General features: G+C 39.8%; 1 protein-coding gene across 1 annotated transcript; it reads right to left on the bottom strand.

The window, feature by feature from the left end:
* Positions 1-1,050: 1,050 nt before the first annotated feature.
* LOC100618803 (gastrula zinc finger protein XlCGF57.1-like) lies at positions 1,051-12,225 on the bottom strand. The gene is made up of 7 exons (XM_056806271.1): positions 12,113-12,225; positions 11,883-12,004; positions 11,677-11,822; positions 9,834-9,960; positions 7,694-7,849; positions 5,493-5,651; positions 1,051-2,107 (listed from the first exon to the last, which is right to left on the bottom strand). Exons 1-7 carry the CDS (start codon positions 12,223-12,225, stop codon positions 1,392-1,394), a joined length of 1,539 nt encoding a protein of 512 aa, XP_056662249.1. The 3' UTR covers positions 1,051-1,391.
* Between the last annotated feature and the right edge of the window lie 8,904 nt (positions 12,226-21,129).

The raw sequence follows: 21,129 nt of genomic DNA, 5'->3' as shown, positions 1-21,129 counted from the left end.
GCAGAGGGAATTTCAGCACTGTGACATCTTGGTAGCCTCTTTGGAGTGTAATAATTAAAATAGTTGGTTGTCACAAACTGTGATAATTAAAATAGTTGAGGTCAAAAAATGTAGTGATTAAAATAGTGGAAGACTTAAATTGTAGTAGATATAAGAGTGGATGAGTAAGTTGTGACCACAGAAAATATGTTTTCACTACAGTGTCTTGTTTTTAAATCAAATATATAAGGTGGTCGCCAGGGAAATATTCCCAATTATTAAAATATACCCAAGATAGCAGGGTTTTATAGAGATTTTAATTAATACAAATGTGGAATTAAAGAAAAGGGAGAAAGAGAGAAAAGGGGAATAATGAGAAAAGGATAGGCCGGCCCAGGACAGCCCTGGCCAACCCAGGCCTAAGCCCTAAAAGAAAGATCAGTCAGTCCTTAATCACTCACAAGATTTGTCCAAGCAAGGATTCTAGTGACACCAGGCCAGCTTCATCTCAGCTGACTCCACCAGCTCAATGCCTGAATCTGAGTGTCTTTCTGAATGTATCTGAGCTCCTATTTAAAGGGAATTTTCTCCTATGTCACCTCCCCTAAGTCCTTATATCTACCAATCACAGTAGACTTTTTCAAAGGACAGACCATTCTTAGTTCACACCTGAGTAGACTAATCTTTGAGTAAGTTTTCACCTCTTTGCTCCTTGTAATTTCACAAGTTGCCTGACCTTTATAGGTACTTAGCACCCTTTTGTATTAGTCCTAAAATAGGCATAGCTTAAGAACTTTTGTCCTACTATAAGTATGGGTTTAAGTATTTTCATTGTTCAGCAAAGAGTTTAAAACTTTATCTTCCCCTAAGGCATGCTTAAGTATGGTGAAGTAGAGTTCTCACATTCCTGATCTAAGTTACTTCATTGTTTAAAGTGGGGAATGGTCTTAACCCAACCTTATGAAGTAGGGTCTGAGAATTTTTAAGGATCACAGGAGCCACCTTATGAACCAAGATAAATATCATTACTTAATTGTTATTACTCATTAATGAAAGAGAACAAGCAAAAAATGGCATTAACCAGTTCCATTATTCGCTTTAATGGACAGATAATATTCAACAGTTGTGATGTGGATACTAAACTTTTGCTTGGTCAAAGAGGAGAACTATGACCAAAAGGTGTTGTTATAGGGGCTCTGATTTTGGTTCAAGCTAAGGAAATAATTTTCAACAATTAGAGCTACCCCAGAATGGAATGACCTGCCTTATGAGGTAGTGAGGAACCTGTTACTAGAGGTATTCCAGCAGAAGCTGAATGATAATTTGTCAAGAATGTATTAAAGTTAGATAACGTTTGAAATTCTTTTCAACTCTGACTTTAATAATCCATGTTGTATGCTATAGGTTTAGTCTCAACTCCAATCAAGATCCATCAGTCCAAACAGCAAAGCCCTGTAGTGCTGTTTCTTTGTGTGCACCTTAATGTGGTCTGTGAGTTCAGATTGCTTATGGAATTTCTCATCACATTCGCTGCAGCAGAATGACCTGGGCTTGATGTGTCTTCGCTGGTGGGCTTTCATGTCACCCTTTACTCTGAAGTTCTTGCCACACTCTGGGCATTGGAAAGGCCTTTCACCTGTGTGGATTCTGATGTGATCCGTAAGATAATGATGTGTAGTGAAGCCTTTACCACATTCACTACAGGAAAATGGCTTTTCCTCCCTGTGCCGGCGCTGGTGGGCCTTCAGGTCACCCTTTACTCGGAAGCTCTTGTCACAGTCAGGACAATGGAAAGGCCTTTCCCCCGTGTGAAGGGGCAGGTGTTTGAGCAGATGCCCCTTCTGGTGGAAGCTCTTGTCACACTTGGGGCACTGAAAGGGCCTCTCACCTGTGTGCAGGCACTGGTGCCTGAGTAGTCGAGACTTTTGGGCAAAGTTCTTATCACACTCAGTGCATTGAAAGTGCTTCTTGGGTCTATGAACTCTAATGTGATTGGCAAGCTGAGATTTGTGGGTGAAGCCCCTGCTGCATGCATTGCAGCGGAATGGTAAGGGTCTATACCAGTTCTGCTTTTGAAGGTCATGTCCATGGCCTTCCTTTTGTCTCACACTTGAAGATCCAGAATCCCCTGGAATTAAAAACAAAGATTTAGTTAGGAACTCATGGCTGCCCTACAGTGGGACTAATGGACTTTGACATATTTGGGATCAGGTTTAAATCTTGGCTCTCATGCTTACTACTTATGTGACCCTGGGTACATAATCAATCAACATTTCCTTTTTTTTTTAACCTTTCTGTCTTAGAATGAATACTGTGGGGGTTAAGTGACTTGCCCAGGGTCACACAAGCTAGGAAGTATATGAGGTCATATTTGAACCCAGGACCTCTTGTATCTAGGCCTGGCTCTCAATCCACTGAGTCACCTAGCCCTCCCTCCCCCCATTTACTTCTGAATGAGGTTGGCTTTGCCTTATATGTAAAACAAGGGGGCTGGACCTGATAGTCAGCTTTAAATCTAAGAACCTACAATCAATCAATTAAGCAATAAGCATTGGTTAGTGCCTACTATGTGCCAGGCTCAGGGGATATGAATTAAAAAAAAATGAAAGTCCCTAATCTAAAGGAACTTAAATTCTATGGGGGCAGATACAAGTCCATATTTAAGACTATTCAGAATAAATACACAACAAATACAAGGTAATTAAAAACAAAAGTAGTTGGAGAGGGAGGGAAGGCACCAGAAGTTGGAGACCCAGAAAGGCTTCACATAGACAGTAGTGTTTGAGATGAGTTCTATAGGAAACGAGGGATTCTAGGAGGCAGAGATGAGGTGAGGACTGAGGGTATTCCAGGAATGGAGCACATCCAGTGCAAAAGCAGAGAGAAGAGGGAAGGAATTTTGTGTGGCAACTGGTGAGAAGGTCAATTTGCCAAGATTGTAGAGTGAAGGAAGAGAAGGAAAGTATAAGGAACCTGGAAAAAGAGGTTAGGGTTAGGCTATGAAGAGATTTAAAACCAGAGAAGCAGTGTGTGGGGTTCACATATGAGCTGAAGGAATATTCCTTTGGCAGTGATATATGAAGGCTGGACTGGAGCTGGGGCAACCTGAGGCATGGAGCTCAGCTATGTGGCTATTGCAGTAGTTTCAGGGGGAGATGGATAAGGCCTGACTTAAGGTTATAGGTGTGTGAGCAGGGAGAATGGCCCACATGCGAGGAGGTATTATTGAGGGAGAAACGGCAAGATTTGGGAACTAGTTAAATAGATGGGGTGAGGGAGACTGAGTATTGAAGGATAAAGAGGTTGTGAACCTGGGAGGCTCAAGAATAGTGGTACCCTCAGCAAAAATAGGTAAGTCTGAAAGCAGGCAGGTGGAGAGGGAAGAAAATGAATTCTGTTCTGGACATTTTGGGTTTGAATGGCTCATAGGAATCCAGTCTCAAATGTTCCTAAAGCTCAAGAATGAAGCTAGGAGATAAATCTTGGAGATATTTGCATAGAGAGAATTAAACCCAGTGCAGCTGATGAAGTCACAAAGATCACAAATGTAGAGAGAAGTTCTGGGACAGAGCCTGGAGATACCCACATGTAGAATGGGTGATATAGGTAGGAGACACAGAAGAGAATGGTGTCAGAAAAAAACAAACAACAAAAAGTATCCAAGAAGAGAGGGTGGTCAATAGGGTCAAATATTACAGAGAGGTAGAGCGGGATAAGGCCTGAAAAAAGACCTGGAAATTAAGAGATCATTGGTCATTTTGGGGAGAGCAGTTTTAGGGAAGTGAAATGAGCAGCTGGATTGCCAAGAGGTGAGGAATGAAGGAGAGGAACATAACAAGGAGAAGTAACAGGTGTAGATACTTTGTTCCAGGAGTTTGGCTGAGAAAAAGAGGAGAGAGATAGGGGAAAACCTTAAAGTCCAGTGAAGGTTTTCTGATAACTAAGGAGATTTAGGCATAGGTGAAGGTAGTAGGGAAACAAAGTGCAGTGGGGGAGAAAGTGAAGACTGCAGTCTGAGAATGGATGAGAGTAGGGATAGTCTGCTGGAAAAGACAAGAGGCAATGGAAAAAAGGGCACATTGGTTAGAAGTGCCACATCATTATCAGAAAATGGAGTCAAGGAGAAACGAATGGAGGCTATTGTAATTGGATCTGGAGAAAAAGAGAAAGTGAGAAGAGGGAGATTATGGCCTTAATTTCTTCAGTAAAGTTTAAGAGGTGAGGAGTTCAGGTGAGATAAGTGGGGTGAGGAGGGAGTGTATGAGGAGATTTAAGAATGGACAGAAAGTTTGGAGTAGCCTTTTTTTTTTTGGTAGTAGGACAGGGAAACACTTTGAATGAAAAGGATGACTTTGCTGCAGTGAGGACCCAACTGGGGCTAGATAACAACTCTATAGTGGCCCTGGTTACTATGTAGTTGTATAGCTCCCTTCAGTTTTGTTCAGCAGCCCATCATGATGAGGGATGGAAGAGAAGTATGAGGAAACAATTTAAGTTTGGGGTATGGCAACAGGATAAGGGCTTGAGGATTTACACAGGACAATGTGGAGTTGAAGTGGTCAACTATACAGGTAAGACTGTGAAGGGAGGAAATCAAAGTCAGAAAAGGAGTAATGGTCTGAGAAAGTACAGAGGGATGGAGGGACTAGAGGTCAAGATGAGGGAAAAGAACAGGTTTAAGAGGGCTAAGGCCTAAGGAGAGTCAGAATAATAGGCCATAGGCAGATTTTGGAATTACCTTGGAACTAGGTCTTATTTATCTTCCTATCTCTCCCAGCATTATCTTCCTGTCTCCCCTAGCACTGTTTTCAACACTGGACAATATGGCATTATGGAAAGTGCACTGAATTTAGTATCTGATTACCTGGGTTTGAGTTCTGGCTCTGCCCTTTACAAGTGGTGTGATTCCTTTAAACCACAGATGGATTACTGACCAGGGGTGTTGTGTAAACCAAATATGAAGTTCTACATTAATGTAGAAAAATTTAAATGTTTCTTGAATTTATCTCTCCATGACTACCAAAGTTAGACTCTAACTTGGCCTGCACTGAAAATCCTTTCCTTCCTTTTCTGAATTTGATTCCCAGTGAAGCTATCATTTTTTCTTCAAAATTCCTTCATCATCAATATAACCAAATATAATTACAGTGCTTGTACTACGTTTAAACTGGATAAATATATCCAAGGTAAGACATAACCCCAAGGACATCAAGTCTCAAATGAGTCTACAGATTCTTTCCCTGAAGAGGATTTATTTACTTCTCGGAATTCAGAAGTTCAGATCTCCCAGTCATGATAAGAAAAACAGAATAGAGTTCATCTCTGTGCATGGAAGTGAAGATTAGCGCCCAGTGATGTTGTTTTAGATCTAAATGGGTGATTTCTTTTTGGGATCCCTTGAAGCTCAGTTCTGCCCTGATACCAAACTCCAACTTAGCCCATCATGAAAGGAAGAGGAAGAGAACCTGAGCATGTCACCCTTAGTAACACTTCTTTTATCTCTTCTAACTCACCACAAAACTTCTGCATCTCTTTATTCTTCAAGCCAAGATGCTCATTATCACTGGAGCAGATAGAAAAGTCTTCTGTTTCCAAGTTCTCTTGATTGCTGATGAATAGCTTTTCTCCTTGTTCAGTCAGAGTTATCAAGTCTGGCCTGGGGATGGCACAGCCTGGACAGAGGCCACAAGGAAGTAATTCAGTTTCTTTTCTTTTGACTTATATTGGAGGCACAAAATATAAGAATGCATACAAAAATCTGGGAGCTTGGGGACTATAAAGCAGAATAAAACTATTCACATTTTAAAAGTGATGTTTAAACCATTTGCCTCTTAGCTACCCAAAAGGCATTTGATTTCTCTACACTGCTCACACTTCTAAAAGATCTCTGCAGTTTATGGTGATTTAATAAAGTCAACTAAAATTACTTTTGTTTTAAGAATTCCTAGAGACAACCTGAAGGGATTCAAAATATGCCATCACAAAACAAGCCTTCAAAACACTATGCTTTGAAAGCAATTAGCCTCACCTGAAATGTTCCCAGAAGTGTTGTTAGTGGATATTTCCACTGCCCCTTGGCTCAATGGGATGGGATTGTGCTGTTAGGAACTAAGAGGCTGCATTACCCCATTCCCATCCCCACCCCAATCATATTTATATGGTACTTTAAGGTTTTCAAAGAATTCTATTTATCACAACCATGTGAGGTTGACATTCTAAGTACAATATCTCCATTTTAAAGATAAGGAAACTGAGGCTCATAGACATGATGTAACTTTGATATGTTCAGAGTCATATTGTATATAATAGAGCTTACTATTCAAACCTAGGTTTCCTAATTCTTTGTAATCTAGGTCCTGTCTAGTTTCTATTACACCAAGCTATTCCTAAACAGTCCATGAAGGTAAGTTGTAAACTATAAACCATAGGTGGAAGAAATTATTTGGGTTGTGATTTAGGCTTCTAATAGTGTTACTAGAAATCTGATAAACACAGATTGCCATAGTCCAGATTTTCATCTTAGTCCTTCCAAATCTAGTTTCTATCCTAACCAATAGTCAATAAGTGTTTATTAAATAAATACCTATTCTACAGCAAGCACATAGATACAAATATGAATGAAACAATCCCCATGCACATGGAGCTTATATTTTCCCAACACGGTTACCATAAAGGTCATCAATAAAAATTTTCTTATTGTCAGCTTCTATTCTTTTCATACCCTCTTTGGACTTTCTGCAACTTTTGTACCCAAAACTTGCTTTTGAAAACTTCCTGATTCTTCTGTGAAGTTTTTCCAGAGTCCACTCTAGACAGCAATGCTCTCTATGTCACCTGCACATTTATGGTACTTATTACTGGATCAATGTGCAAGTAATCATTGCATTGTCTCCTGATCTGTCTTATATTGCTGTAGTGAATTGTTATTTGCATTTTCAAATAGTTATGTTCTATTTATTTACATTTTAGATAAACAGACAAATTCTTTGGAAAAAATGCATGTATTATACTTCTTTATATCTTTGGAATTTAAAGAACCCTTCACAAAGTAGGAATGAACATCAAATATTAGTCATTTGATGTAGGTAGGTAGGAAAGATGTGAAATCCCTGTTCGGTTCACTAGAGAAAGGTGTGTGTGTTACCAATATTCATAGTAGCACTTTTTGTGGTAGTTAAAAAAAACTGGAAACAAAGTAGGTACCCCTCAATTGGGAAGTGGGTTAAAAAACCCAAACCTATGTATATGAATGTAGTAGAATAATACTGTATCTTAAGAAATGTTGATTGTGAGGATTCAGGGAAATGAGATTATCTACTGATGCAGAGTTAAATAAGAGGAACTAAAAGAAATAAACACAATGCCAAAATAAATGAAAAGACCACTAAAAGGAAGTTGAATTCTAAGCAACCAGAAAATCAATAATGAAATGAACTGGAGCTGATATGATCTACCCTCTTGAGGCTAACAACTTACTGTTCTGTTCATAGGTTTACTTTTTCTTCTTATCTTTGATTATAAGACAATCAGGGCAGAGAACCTGTCTGTGTATATGCCACACATAACAGTGAAATTGTTTGTCTCTTGAAGCCCAGTCCTGCCCTGAAATCAAACCCCAGCTCAGCTCAACATAAAAGGAAGATTTAAAGCCCAGATGGAGGAGAATCTGAACATGTCATCCTCAGTTTCACTCCTTTCACCTCTTCTCACTCACCATACAGCTGCCCCTGTGTGTTCTTCAAGCCAAGATGCCCATCAGCACTGGAGCCAATGGCCAATTCTAGTGTCTTCAAAGGTCCCTGATCTCTGATGAATGGCTCTTCTCCTCGTTCAATCTGGGTTATCAAGTCTGGTTTGGGAATTGAATAGCCTGGACAAAGGTCACAAAGTAGTAATTAAGGTGACTTTTCTTTAGGTCACTAGAAGCAAAAGTTTTGGGAACACCTATAAAAAATGGGGACTTACTTGTTCTAGAAAACAAAATGATTGACCACACCATAGCAATAAGCTCCTAGAGTCATGCCCAATGTATCTGGCTCTTAGCCCATGAGTTAATTTCTTCATACCTTGTAAAGTATACTATTGTGTACAGTGTACAAATAATATAAGTTATTATTATTTTTGTTTTTTTTTAAGTTCCTTATTGCCAATGATTTAGTTGCCAGAAAATATCTCTTGGATAAAATTATTGGCCGCTATTCATTTTATATCCTCTTTGGCCTTTCTGCAACTTATGTTCATCAAATATTATTTTAAAAATCTGACTATCCTCTTATGTATTCCCTTTTTAGTACACTTAAGATCACCATTATTTTTCCCATCCAAGACTAACTGTCAATATATATTGTAAGTGCTTACAATATATATTGACAATTAGTCAGGTACTGCCTCCTAACATGTATTGTGCTGCTGTAGTGAACTGTTGCTGACTTTTTGAATTATTATTTTTGCTGTAAGTGTTTAGGTTTTGTTAATGATTGTCCCAAACAGAATCCAAGCTCCTTGAGGACAAATATCTATTATATCTTATATTTCTATCTCTACCCAATAAAATTTAATAAAGTACCCTTGATAAGCTTGAAACAAGCATTAATCAACTGACTGATTAGTGGAGTTAATGTTCCTCCACACTGCTGCAATAGGTAGCCAGCCACAAGGGGTATGTGAAATTCTTGTTGGGCACACTGGGGAAAAATTTTGTTTGTGACTTACCATGCATTAAAGATGTTAAAAGGGAGAACTAAAAGATACATAGCAAGCTAGAAAATTTGAGCTGCTATTTTTTATTAGTAGGTATTTTGAGAAGCTAAAATGGGCAGAGAGGTGATTTGGAATGAATAGTACTTGAGACCCCATGGCTGGGAGAGATTAACATTCGCCAAGCTCAGGCATGTAAACACCATTGGAAAAAGGAAGACGCTATAGGACATAAAGAACACTTTATAGAACTGAAGTGATGGGATTGGGGTCAGGTGAGGTAGATTACACTAGCAGGTCAGCCTGTGTAGGGACAGAGAACAAATCTTTCCAATTCTAGGTATTCCGGGTCAGCTAAATAATGAAGACTGCTATTAAAGGTTATTATTTCCTTTCTGCATTGTATCTTATACCTCTAATGTTTACTGAGTTGAATAATATCACCATCTATCCATCTAGACATTAAAGTCCAAATATTCTTACAAAAGCCATACATAAATGTGGGTATAGTTTTATCCCATATATACTAAAAGATCTGGAGCACTAATTTTTGCATTAACACAAATCTAGAAACAAAACAGGTGCACATTGATTGGTAAACAAGTGAGCAAATGGTATATGGATGTAAGAAAATACTATTGCTCCACAAAAAAGGAATAAAATGGAGGAATTCAGAGAAACATAGGAAAACTTGTAGAAATGGTAGAGTGTGAAGTAGACAAAATCAGGAGGAACAATATATGATGATTATATAAATTAAAATAACATTAAAAAGTCATAGAATTCAGATTAATTGAAAAGTTCAATCTCAGTCTGGGAGAAAAGATGACATAATACATTTCCCTCAACACAGTAAAAAGAGATGACCAAGGAAGCAGAAAGATACATGCTCTGTATATGAAGTAATTTTAAAAATTTGTTTTGCTTAACTGTTTTTCTTTGTTACAAGGGAAAGTGGTACCAATACTGAGAAATGACCTGTGTTGAAGAAAAGATATCATAACATTTTTAAATAAAGGTGAAACTGGGGAAAGCTTCAACAAGGATGGGTTTCTAGAGCAACTTCCAGGTTGTGGATGGAATGACTGGATGATCTTTGGAGGCTTCTTCCAGTACCTGATCCTATAATACACTCATGTCTGATGAAAACATCTTACCCAGGGAGAACAAAGTCTCATAGTTGGTCATCACAACATGCTTGTAAAGCTCCTTCTGCCATTCCTCCAAGGTCCCCCACTCCTGTGCTGTGAAATACATGGTCACATCATCAAATGTCACAGGTACCTGTAACCACAAGCATGAGTCATACTTTCACTTTGCATCATCAATTCAGAAAGTATTTTTTTCTATTTCATTTCTTTCACACCATGTAGATGCTATAAACTGATTTCCACCAGGCATATTTTACTTTTATCCCAGACAAAGAGAAGCCCTGGGTGCTCTCCTAAGATTGTAAGGTTTTTCCTCCCAGGAGTGTAGTAGCAAACAGTTAAGCAAACAGACGTACACTGTAAAACATTTGTTGAGGCAAACTGCAGGGGAATAACCTAAGAGCCTTGGGAAAATCACCTGACCTCTCTGGTCAGACCACCAGATAACTTCCAGTTGCTTCCCTGCTCTAAATCCTACAAACCTGGAGCTACTGAGCCTCTGCCCCTGGAGCAGAGGAATGGTGATCTCTCCCCTCTCTCCCTTTCTCCAAAGTTATGGGCATTAGCTTGTCCACAAACTTCCCATGACTCTTTCTCTATACTCTCTAAACTGAGAAGTTTGCTTCCTATTTCATTGAAAACAAAATGAGGTTATTCACTGAGGGCTTCTCTTCATCTCACCTCACTAAGATGCCTCTCCACCTCCATGTCTTTCATCTCTCTCTCTTAAAAGAAGAGATGACCTTTCTACTTGTGAAGGCAATCCCATCTACATGCACTTTGGATCCCATCCCAAACTATCTTCTCTAGCAAACTGCAACCTCTGGAACCCTTAAAAACAAAACAAAAAAACCCCCTCATACTTTCTGTCTTAAAATGAATACTGTGTGTTGGTTCCATGGCAGAAGGGCTAGACAATGGGGGCTAAGTGAAGTCCAGGGTCACACAGCTAGGAAGTGTCTGAGGCCAGATTTGAAGGACCCCTGCTTAGGCTTAGGTGGAGCTCACCCAGGGGAGATGAGAGGAGATACCTACAGCCCCTTCAGAAGGGCAAGGGACCGTCTCTACCTAAAAAAGTGACCACTGTATAAGTGGAAATCTTCTACCTTTGAACTACATTCCCCAGAATTCCTTTTGTATTTCCCAGGATCCTTTTCCTTTCCTTTACCTGTGTCTTTACATTATTGTTTATAACTTTCTGTGACTGCTCCCTCTTTCTCTTCTTTCTGGAGACAATGGCTTGAGTCAGTTAGCTCCTTTTGAACTCTAGTTTTTTATTTTAATAAATGTTATAAGGGGCAGCTGGGTAGCTCAGTGGATTGAGAGCCAGGCCTAGAGATGGGAGGTCCTAGGTTCAAATCTGACCTCTGACACTTCCTAGCTGTGTGGCCCTGGGCAAGTCACTTAACCTCCATTGCCTAACCCTTACTGCTCTTCTGCCTTAGAACCAACATACAATATTGATTCTAAAATTGAAGGTAAGGATTTAATTGAAAAAAAATTAAAAACAAACAGAAGTAGCTTCAGAAGCCCTCTATTACCTCCAAGATAAAAAAAAAAATTGCTTTTAAAGTCTTTCTTTGAATCCCCTACATAGTAGTTTGAATCCGCCTACATAGTAGGCGCTTAATAAATGTTTGTTAACTGAGTATGAGACTGCAAGTGTTCAGTTTCAACCCAGAAGGATCCCTCCCTGCCGCTCTGGTTCCGGAGATAGAGATGGGGTACTGGGTCAGAGCCACGGAAACCTGGATTTAAATCCTGCGTCTGCTTTGTGTTGTTAGCTGGGTGACTCCGTTTCTTTGGGCCTCAGTTTCCCACTCTGTAAAATGAGAGGATGGGGTCTCACTGGCTTCCCTGAAGGATCCTCGGGTTCTGGACGCGGAGGCCGGGAGATGTCCCTCCCGCAGGCCGCGGGCCCTCCCTGGGAGCTCCGCCTCCCTTGCCCCGGACCGCCGGTCCCGTCTCCGGCCTCTGCGCCCCGACCAGGACGCTCTTACCGGAGCAGGCACCACCGGGGCCATGGTTTCCTAGTGTCTTCCGGCCTAGAAGAACCAAGCTCGGTCCCCACTGTCAGAGGCACTGAAAACAGGGTATCGAACTGCATCCGGGGACGCACCCGGTCAGTCACAGGGAGGAACTGTCCCTTCTCCCAAGCTCCGCCCTTACAGCGCCGCCTGCGGGCGGGAGAGGGAACGCCTCTTCCGGCCGGGTCCTCTCTCGGCCCGCCCCTCTCGCTCTCCCCGCCCCTCCTGCTTGAACTTCTCTTAGCCTCGCTCCCCTACCTCCGTCCCTTCCCGCCTTCAATCCCAACAGTGACATCCCTCTCCTCCCTCCTCCAGTTGGGTGGGGTGGGGCGGGGCGGGGCAGGGGCGGCTCTCGCCTCAGAGCTGCACATGAATCCAGCCTTCTTCTTTTCCAGTTGCTCCGAGACACTGTTTTCTTGCACTCAAATAGAAATCTCGAATCCTTTCCTTGCGGTTCTGACTATTGTTGGCCTCGACGAATGATTCATTTCTTTTGAAAAAAAAAAGTTCTAAGTACTTGGTTTTTCAGGGTTGGGCACCACATTAAAAAAAAGGGGGGGGGGGACAATGACGAACTAGAAAGTTGCTGACAGGGTAATCAGAATGGTGAGGGCTTTTTGTGTTATGGCCATAGAACTCAGTTAAAGTTACCGGGACTAGACCATGACCACAATCATACAGATTCAAAACTTGGTGGAACTCCTAGAATCCGAAGCACAGGCTTTAATGGCACTATGTCAACTTGGAGAAGAGTAACACGGGGCTTGGGGTTGTGTGGAGTGGAATTTTGGGGGAGCTTGCATCCCTAGAAGTCAATCTAATGAGCAGACAGGAGACTAGTTGAGATCCTTGCAGAGAAAATTTGATCTTTATTAGGAAGGGGACGGGGCATTGCTCCAAGGGGTCGTCTCAAATCGAGCGTCCAAAGATATTCACATGAATTCAGAATTTACAGGAATTTAACACCTTGTTCCTCTTCTTGTCACCCACCAGCTGGGTGTCTATTTTGTTCTACTCTCCTTAAGTTTCCCAGTGCTCTCAAGCCCATGGGAGCATTCTTTAAGTTAGCAATTTTTAAGTTGAGACAGAATTTAGAAATATCGAAGACCTTTCATATTGAAACATCTGGGCTGGTGAGTCTATTAAAACTAAGTTTTAAGACATTTCCCATGAGAAATGGGAATCAGAAAAGGGGGGGGGGGGAGGTTGACCACATTAGGAAAGAGTGAATTAAAGGTGTATATTTATGTATATGAATATATGAAACTGCTTGGGGAGGGGGATTTCTTTACTCTGCATAAGGAGAGCTTGATATCTCCCTTCTCAAGGGTATCCGACTTTTACTACTTCTCTACAGGAAGTTGCCAATCTATGATTACTAAGTAAGCTCACACTTCCAAAGGCCACTGGCCCCCATCCCCTGGAATTGGTTCTGTGAAGAAGGGGAAGTGACAGGAAGTGCCCTGGGAAGGGGGGGGGGGGAAGTATAAAAGAAGAGACCAGCATGGTTTAGGTATCATTCCTTTTTTGGCATTTGGAGTGAGTGGTTGAGAGTCCTGCCTTGCCTTTGGAGGAGGCTGCTGTTGGTGGAACTGTGACTGAAGACACCTTAGGACTTCTGACTGAGGATTACAGGGAAATCCTCCTGGAGATAGGGACTTGGGGAAGCCCCTGCCTAGGCTGAGCCAGACTTCACCAGAGAAGGACTGATAGGCTAGTTAGGAATCTGTCTCTATCTACATTTTACACTTTTACTCTTTCCATCTCTCTGTAAATAAAAGCTGTTAAAAGTCTTTTTGACTTAAGCTATAATATTTTAAAATCTGCAATCACAATATTACTTTATAACTGTCTTACTGAGTCAAAAAACCTAAATTTAAATCTTACGATATGAAATTAAAGGACTGTCATACAGAAATTGGACTTTTTCTGTTTGGAACCCAGAAGACAGACCTAAGAATAATTGAGGTTTGGGGTAAAGAAAAATCTTTTCTTCTTCTTTCTTTCTTTCTTTCTTTCTTTCTTTCTTTCTTTCTTTCTTTCTTTCTTTCTTTCTTTCTTTCTTTCTTTCTTTCTTTCTTTCTTTCTTTCTTTCTTTCTTTCTTTCTTTCTTTCTTTCTTTCTTTCTTTCTTTCTTTCTTTCTTTCTTTCTTTCTTTCTTTCTTTCTTTCTTCCTTCCTTCCTTTCTTTCTTTCTTCTTCTTCTTCTTCTTCTTCTTCTTCTTCTTCTTCTTCTTCTTCTTCTTCTTCTTCTTCTTCTTCTTCTTCTTCTTCTTCTTCTTCTTCTTCTTCTCCTTCTTCTCCTCCTCCTCCTTCTTCCTCTTCTTCTTCCTTCTTCTTTTTCTTTTTCTTTTTCTTCCTTTTCCTCTTCTTCCTCCTCCTCCTCTTCTTTTTCTTCCTCCTCTTCCTCTTCTTCCTCTTCCTCTTCTTCTTCTTCCTCTTCTTTCTTCTTCCTTCTTTTTCTTCTCCTTCTTCCTTTTCCTCTTCTTCCTCTTCTTCTTCTTCTTCTTCTTCCTCTTCCTCTTCCTCTTCCTCTTCCTCTTCTTCTTCTTCTTCTTCTTCTTCTTCTTCTTCTTCTTCTTCTTCTTCTTCTTCTTCTTCTTCTTCTTCTTCTTCTTCTTCTTCTTCTTCTTCTTCTCCTTCTTCTTCTTCTTCTTCTTCTTCTTCTCCTTCTCCTTCTCCTCCTCCTCCTCCTCCTCCTTCTCCTTCTTCTGCTTCCTCCTCCTCCTCCTCCTCCTCCTTCTTCTTCCCCTTACCTTCCATCTTAGAATCAATACTTGGTATTGGTTCTAAGGGAGAAGAGTGGTAAGGGCTAGGCAATGGGGGTTAAGTGACTTGCCCAGGGTCACACAGTGTGAAGATTGGATTTAGCTATTTCCTGATTGTAACAACGAAGATACTTAGTTTAACAAAATCAGGGATGTCTTTGGGAACTCTAAAATTACTCCACCCTACTTAGACCATACTTTAGGGGAAGATAAAGTTGTAATCTCCTGATTGAACAATGAAGGTACTTAACTCTTACCTTATAGTGAAGCTAGAACTTTAAGCTAAGTCTATTTTAAGATCTTAATACAAAAAAGGTGTTAAGTAACTATAAAGGTTAAATTAATCACAAAAAGGTTAAGTAACTCACAAAGGGTGAACTTAACAAAGAAGTGTTAAGTAACTCTAAAGAAATAATCTAATCAAAGAAGATGAGAACTCTAAAAGAATGGGCATATAGAGGAGGGGACACAAGGGTGAAAGGTCTATATATTGGCTCATTTCCTCTCTCTGGTCCCTTTTGTGGCAGAGAGTTGGCTGATAGCAGTGTGCTGGGCCTTTCAGTATCTTAGCATGGCTACAGCTATTGTCCGGTTTGGTGGTGAGTTTCTGGCTGAGTTTTCCTCCTTTACTTTCCAACTTTATCCTCTTAGAAGCCTCTAATCTTCTTCAGAGACCTAGAGGCACAGGGATTTTAAACTCCCCCTGGCACAGGCCAGGTGGGAGAAATCCTATATCCCCTTCCTTCCTTCTCCTTAAATTCCTTCCCTCTATATTAATTAAATGACCATAAAATCCCAGACTGACTTGGGCATTTTATTTGGGATTTCCCCTGGTGACCAATTACAACTAGATTTTAAGTCACAACTCTAAAATTATCTTCACAACAGCTAAGATGTGTCTGAGGCCATATTTTAACTCAGAACCTCTAGTCTCTAGGCCTGGCTTTCAATCCACTGATCCACCTAGCTGCCCCCAGTAGTTTTTCTTTATTTTCTTCTTTGGACCCTTACTAGATGATGGTTCACCCGAAAGCACACTATTCTCTCAAGAAAGAGTCTTGATTTAAAAAAAATCTTCAAGTGTTTGGTGTTCATTCTCTCTTCCTCCATGATATATGAGAGATGAAAGTCAAAAATGCAAGAGAATTTAGACACATTTCCAAAAGTAATTATTTGGTCTTTGCCAATTATATAGTGCTTTTAAGTTTTTAAAGTGCTTTATAGGCATCATTTAGTTCAAGTTCACAAAAACTGTGAGGTTATGCTTATAGGTAGTATTATCTATATTTATACAAGAGGAAATTGATGTTCTGAATTAAACAACAGTCGTGGTTACAGAACTAATAAATATCAGAGGGCAGATTTAAACCCTTAGATTTATCTGCTATACCCCAATGCCTCAGTAGCACATCAAATTTAATATCCTGATCCCAAATTTCAGTGACCTCCTCCCTCTACAAAAACCTCAATGCCATTCCCAATCATTTTTCTTCAGCTAAAGCAGGTTCTGATGGGTTTCTGTTGGCCACTTCCCCTGCCTCAGATGCCTCTCACCTATGTTCCCAATAGAGCTAAAAATGTAGGCTTTTCAGGTACGTTTGATCACATATATTATGTCCATGGGAACTACCAAGATTTATTTGTCTACATTCACCAGTGGCCAGTTCTTTTTAAGTGTGCCTAGATTCACTATATTTGTGGAATCTTATTCATTAGACTGAGGCAACAGTCTCCTATTTCTACTGTCCTCCTTCAGTGTCTAGTACAGGACTCTACATGGATTCAAGGAAGTCAGATAAATGTACACATCAACTAATGAGTTCAGATTAAGAGATGCTCCATTTATTGTAATAAACTCATCAAGCAAGCAACCCTACCAATCAGTTCCTCAACTAGAATAAGAGAAAATTGTGACCACATTTTATAGGATCAGGGTGTCCAGCTGAGTACCAGCTTTATCCATTCAGGTGTGATAAGTAGGAGAAAGATTTCCATCTCTGTGATACTGACTATTCCTTATTGAAAGGAAGAAAAGTGGGCAAAGATTTTCTGAGCAAATTTGACTTTATTGGGGGGGCACAAAACATGCAAATATAAAATATTTGTTTTAATTAATTCACCTGATTCAAACTGTAATTCAATAAGCTCAATGAATGTTGTAGGAATTTCTAGTGTAACCCTTTCTCTAACCTATATTTCTGTTCCTAACTAAACAGAACACACTAAATTAAATTCCTATAACACTGCCTCTCACTTATTATATAACTATCTAAGTTGTAAGGCTCAGGGTTTCAGATCATGTCTACAGATATAAAAAGAAGGGAGAGGGAGAAGCGTGAGTTTTGGTGCCTTTTCTAGAGAAGAGCCCTGCCCTGGGTAAGAGCCTTTGGTCCCTGTGGGAGATCTAATTTTCTGTAGCTTCCCCAAACCTTTATTTTCCTGGCCCAATAAACCTAACTGGCTATTCCTAAAGTCTGGCTTCATTCAATTTAAAATTATCCCTAGCATAATTATATGCAGAAGGAAAAGCCTGGTCAATTTCCCTATCAGGCTAACAGAACAGGTGTGGGGGGGGGGGCTGCTATCTTCCTTTCCATACCTTTTTTCCCTCCAATTTTTCCCATCTACATTTATTTGGTGACCCAGGTGGGACAAGGTTTTATACGCCCTCCCAATTTATGGATTATCTCATTGAGCTGGGAGGTTGGTATCTGGATCTGGACCTTTCTACCAAAAGGAATATCAGACAAATTCAGCATCAATTTGTTAATAATTTTTGCAGGGTGGTCCAAGACTATTTTAAAACACATTGTCCTAAATGGCCAGAAATGAATCTGGAAGAGCTGAGAAGGACTGCTGTGTATGTCTCAAAAGGACCTGAAGAAAAAATGGCATAAACTAATGATTTAAAGGAAATACAAAAGGACCTGAAAACTTTACATGATAAAATAGATAAACAGGAAAGAGGGCATGATTCTACACCAATACCACCTGCCCCTCTCTGAGAATCTAAATTTCAATCCTTGACCTGCCACTTCTGTGAGAAGAAGGGCCATGTAATGATGAATTGTAGAAATCTATTCCAGGCAATCAGGAATAATATCTACTTGAATAATAATACTAATACTAATGATTTCAGGAACAACAGCTATAGAAACAATAATTTAAGGAACAACAACTATCAGAATACCAACAGGAATACTTTCAGGAATCACAATTTCAGGAATGATAATTCTGGGAACATGAATCAGGCAGATTACTCAAACCAAAATGACATCACAATAATATCTCTTAAGTGGAGCTTGTCCATGAACTGGTCAGGGTGCTAATGCCGCTTCATGTGGGGCAGAAGGTGGTGCCTCTTAAACTCTATTGTTATTTTGTTTCTTTTCAGTTTTGTCTCCCTTTAAACATAACCAAAAAAAAACCTGTCTATCCCCTTTACTTAATTTGTGCCATCCTATATTTGACTCTTATCTATATTTGTGCCTTTATGGAAGTCCATAACAACTTGTATTTGCAAAACTTGTATTTCATGAATTTGGAATATTTGCTATTTTCTTTGTCCAATATTACCTCACAGAAAAATCTGTATTACTGACCTGTACGAATGCCCTGTATTGACTTGATTTGCATTTTGTGACCTTTTTGTGGAAATGTATTATTGGTTTTAAACCTCATTTGCATTCACACTGTGGACCATGGCTAAGGTAAGAGAAAATGTATCTAAATTCTTGGGTCAGAACCTTTATATTCTACCCCTTCTTAAGTGACACTGATTATAAGGTATTTTTGATTGTCACTGATTATAGTGTTAGGGTCTGGTTTTCACCCACCACCAAGGAAGACCTGTAGACAATGCAATCAAGCAAGAGGGTTGTTTATTGTACTGGTGCGCACTAGTGGAAACTCAGCCCAGAGAGTTCTGAGTTCCCTCCTGAAGGCTGGGCCTTAAATACCCTCCAGCATGTATGGCCCCCCTTCCAGTCCTTTATCTGTTACATACCATTGTTGGAACGTTGCCGGCATGTATGGCTCTCCTGTAAAGATTAAAATTTAGGGGAGACTGGGGAGACTGAGACAGGTGAGGCAGGTAGAAATTAGTTTCTCTCTGCAAGAAGTATTATATTTTTTAGAGGTTTATTAAAGGTTAAAGATTAAAGAATATACAAGTAAGAAACATGTGCCTAGGCCAGAGGCCTAGACAAAATAACCTCACATCACGCAAGAGACGCGCCTGCTCCAAAACAGAAGTCCAAAAAGAGCCAAGAGAGAGAGCCCCTCAAAAGCCTTTGAATCAGCTTAAATACCTTCTCCATCTTGGCCCAGGTGAGATTACAAGGCATTCTGGGGAAGTGGAGCAAAGGCTCGTGGGGATTGTAGTCCTGTATTCGAGTCTATTTTTTACACTCCTCAGCCCTTATCTGTTACATACTATTCTTGGAACCTTGACATTTTTATGTTACTGGGGTCTTCTTGGCCTCTAAGTTCTTATCTGGTACCCACTGCAGCTGGGATCTTGGCATATTTGTGGTTCTGAACTTCCAAGGCCAGGCCGTTTCCTGCTCAGGCTTCCTTCAATAGGAGATAATAGCACATTTTAAATAACTGCATGTGTAATTTAATTTTCCTAAGCTCATGTCATCTACCTAAATTGAAAAGATTTTAGATTATTAAATTAGTATAGGTTTATTATGTCCATTAGTTCTAACTGTAACTGCCTGCCTAAAAAACCTTAGTATACTAAAACTACCATTAGTATTTGAATATTATGGGACTTAGTACATATGTCTGATTTGAAGAAATGGGAATCCCCCCTCCCCCAAAAAAGGAGCACAGATCTACACAGTGCCAAAGAAACACGGATAGCTATATAGTACCACAGAAGCACATATTTAACCTGAATGGTGCCAAAAGAACACACAGGTCAAAAAGAGAAACCAATCCTGCTAAGATTGTTGAAACTTCTACGTCAATAAAAAAAGGACTTGAACCTAGTGTGAGAATCAAGGTTGCGGCACTTAACATATGTTAAGATGCAGGACTCCTTCTACTACACTCCTTATGAAATTTATATCAAGTACCTAATAATTGGCTATTTTGGCTCCATACTCTATCCCTGAGAAGAAATGAAGAAATATATCAGACCTAGGAATGAAAATCTAGTCCCTTTTCCTAACTTTCTTGCTGTGATGGTTGACTGAAGTCCTGGCTAGCGAATGGGTAAGTGCATGATGTTGGACATGGATTATTTTAATTGGGCATTATTCTGTTGTAGTTTTGTATTTTTTTCTTATTTAGAAGTTTTTTTTTTTAATATAAAATTTAGGTCTGGATGTTTAGAAATTTCATCCAGTAGTTATTTAGCTTTTATGTGCTATATATTTTTTTCTGATGAGCTTAATTGGCAGTGATTCATATGCTTCATGCCTCAGACATGTCTTCCCTGTGTGATTTATCCTCCTCAGGGAGGAATGTGTTTTTATTTCAAATGAAAAGTTTTAAGTCATTTTAGGAAAAGAAATTTGCTGCCTCCTTGAATCCAGATGGAGATGCAAGTAGAGACCTCATGGAGACTGCACACCACTCCAGGAGATCCTGAGAAAAACCCCAGATGCACAAAATTGAACTTTGGGAGTGTTAAAAAAAATTCACTTGATTTGGTTAAAAATAATTAATTTGTTTTGTTAAAAAATTCACTTGTTTTATATATATATATATATATATGTATATACATATATATTGCTGTGAAGGGGACTGCTCCCTGATTTCTTTGTAAAAAAGTGCCAAATATTTAAATTTATTTTGTTGTAAAAATTGTTGCCATTTCCCCCTTGTGTTGATGTATATTTTATTGTGATTGTAAATTTATTTGTGTTTGTTTTGATCCATTGGGGAGACTGGGTGAATTGTGATTTAAAATGGCTCTGAACCCTGGGAGACTGTATCTCCCAGGACCCTCTACCCCAACTGCCTCAGACACCACCCACTTCCTCTGTGGGAGGTGTCTGAGAAGATATAAAAAGAAGGGAGAAGCGTAAGTTTTGGTGCCTTTTCTAGAGAAGAGCCCTGCCCTGGGTAAGAGCCTTTGGTCCCTGCATACTGGGGGAGTTCTAATTTTCCATAGCTTTCCAAAACTTTTATTTTCCTGGTTCAATAAATCTAACTGGCTATTCCTAAAGTCTGGCTTCATTCAATTTAAAACTATCACTAGCATAATTATAGACAGAAGGAAAAGCCTGGTCAATTTCCCTATCAGGCTACCAGAGTGGGGGGGGGGAACCCCTGCTACCTTCCTTTCCCTACCTTTTTCCCTTTATATTTTTCCCATCTACAATAGAAATTTGGAGTTAGGAAATAGGCAGGAAATCCATTAATCCCTAATATAACTAAAAATGTCTAAATAACACAACCCCCCAAAATTGGCTCCTTACAGTTTCTTCTTTGTCTACCAAGGTAGACATTACACTTAACTATACTCTCTAATGATGAAAGTCTATTTTACTAC

Source organism: Monodelphis domestica, chromosome 7, assembly GCF_027887165.1.
Source record: "Monodelphis domestica isolate mMonDom1 chromosome 7, mMonDom1.pri, whole genome shotgun sequence".
Taxonomy (NCBI): Eukaryota; Metazoa; Chordata; class Mammalia; order Didelphimorphia; family Didelphidae; genus Monodelphis; species Monodelphis domestica.
The sequence above is the reverse complement of the archived record's forward strand: the minus strand, read 5'-3'. Positions and strand labels throughout refer to the sequence as shown.

Bases quoted from the DNA above. Each gene is read 5' to 3' on its own strand.
- LOC100618803 (XM_056806271.1), bottom strand. From the start codon at position 12,225: ATGTGCAGCTCTGAGGCGAGAGCCGCCCCTGCCCCGCCCCGCCCCACC. The intron at 11,823-11,882 runs GTTCTTCTAGGC...TGCTCCGGTAAG, and splicing joins GACAGTGGGGACCGAGCTTG to AGCGTCCTGGTCGGGGCGCA. The intron at 7,850-9,833 runs GTAAGATGTTTT...ACCTTTGTCCAG, and splicing joins TGAGACTTTGTTCTCCCTGG to GCTATTCAATTCCCAAACCA.